Below are 1,717 nucleotides of genomic sequence, written 5' to 3'. Positions count from 1 at the left end.
ACAGCTNGATTCGTTCTTACATTCCTTCGGATCATATCTTTTGTTGGCATTNGACGAAGTTGGTGTCCTNGACGAAAGTCTCGACGAATTTCATTTCAAGAGAACCAANGACGGNAGAGTTCGACCTTACAACGACTTTTTCGGTATCATNAGTCAATTGTGCAAAGAACCCGACTTGTTTTTTATAGTTGTTGGGAAAAGNGAAGGCTTAAATATATANAATTACGTAGCTTCAGTCTCAAGGGTTCAGTTAGTATTTATTCCTCTTTCGCCGCTNGAGAAACANAGTATCATGGAACATTTGGAGAAAAGTTCTTCCTTTTTATTCACTGGGAGCCCAAAGGTTTCAGAAATTCTTTGTCACGAAGACTTCTCAACNAGNGAACTTGCAGAATTGTTGTTGGAATTGACTGGTGGTGTTCCTGGTTTACTTGTTCGAGCAATCAGTTACCTTCTGCTGTANAAATCATCCAACAACAATTTCTCATTATCNAAGGAAACCTTCTTGATCATAATGAANAGCTTTCCAGTAACAAATTATTGTGTTGCGCCATTCTTACCTCGTCTGATAAGTCTCAGNGAGCAGCGNAAGCGCTTGTTAAGAATGCTTACGTTATTATCTTTGTATCGTATTCGATTNGATTTNGANGAAACTGTGCAAATAAGCTCCAATTCNGATGTGTTTTTGTTNGATCTAGTTACAGATATGTGTCTCTATCGTCGATTGGTTATAGAACCAGACCGCAACGAACGCTANGAAGTGTTGATTCCCAAGTTACTGATTGGATACATNGACCAAGGCTTAAAGGANGATCGTTTAGAATGGTTACTTTTACAAACTCTCAAGTCTCAATCTGTNGAATTCTTTTANGAGTCGAAATGTCGAATTTTGGAAGGTCTTATTGCTACACTGTTTTATTTACATTTTTCTCGGCGTCCTACAAACAGCTCAATGTTTTCTACTCTTGGTCAATTGTCTCGTGTTTGGAANGAAATGAATTTACAATTTTCTTCCGAATCTGCTGCTTATTATATGAAATCTATACATTATACCAGAACTGTATCAGGAACAGAGAGAATGACATTTGGAAGCAANGANGAATGGGAAAGGATAGTGGAAGAAATGTTAGAATTNGAAAAGATATATATTCCATTTCATTCAACTTTTCANAGTCCAGATATATTATTCAAGTTGCATGGAAGAACGAANGAGAAGAACTTGATGATTGTGGGTATTGCTTGNAAAGGCCGATGGAGTCGNAATGGTATTCGATGGAANGAAATTTTGGAAGAAGCTCACAAGTTTTTGAAAGCAGTGCANGATCAAGTATTGACNAGTCATCCTACATGGCATTGTATGTTGATTATTATGAGTACTCAGTTAGCAACCAACGTATCNGAGGACTTGAATCATTCNAGTCGTTGTTATTCATCTGGCGANAGTGTTGGAGATTTCTTGATTCCTCACAACTGNGAATTGGTTATTCTTTCNGAAGCNGATGTAGAAAACTTTATTGGCAAAGACTCTTTATCAAATTTAAGGAAGGCTTTCAAGTCTGTGGANAATCCACATTCGAGAAATATTGGCATTTCAACCCTACAAGAAATAGTTTTGTCTCTTTCCAAAAATATATTNAAGAATATCTTGTTTTAATATCTGAGAAATTTTCTAAAACAAATCATTTTCAAAAGTTGTTATAAATCGGAGGCTGTTTTA

General features: G+C 36.4%; 1 protein-coding gene across 1 annotated transcript; it reads left to right on the top strand.

Moving 5' to 3' along the window:
• Gasu_65330 (archaeal ATPase) lies at nucleotides 1-1,717 on the top strand (the record flags this gene model as incomplete). Its single annotated transcript, XM_005702271.1, has 1 exon — nucleotides 1-1,717. A coding segment is annotated over one exon (1,654 nt), but the record flags the coding sequence as incomplete, so codon positions are not given.

The sequence above is a fragment of the Galdieria sulphuraria genome (genome assembly GCF_000341285.1).
Source record: "Galdieria sulphuraria unplaced genomic scaffold scaf_315, whole genome shotgun sequence".
Taxonomy (NCBI): domain Eukaryota; phylum Rhodophyta; class Bangiophyceae; order Galdieriales; family Galdieriaceae; genus Galdieria; species Galdieria sulphuraria.
Note: the sequence above shows the minus strand (reverse complement) of the source record. Positions and strands in the feature narration are given on the sequence as shown.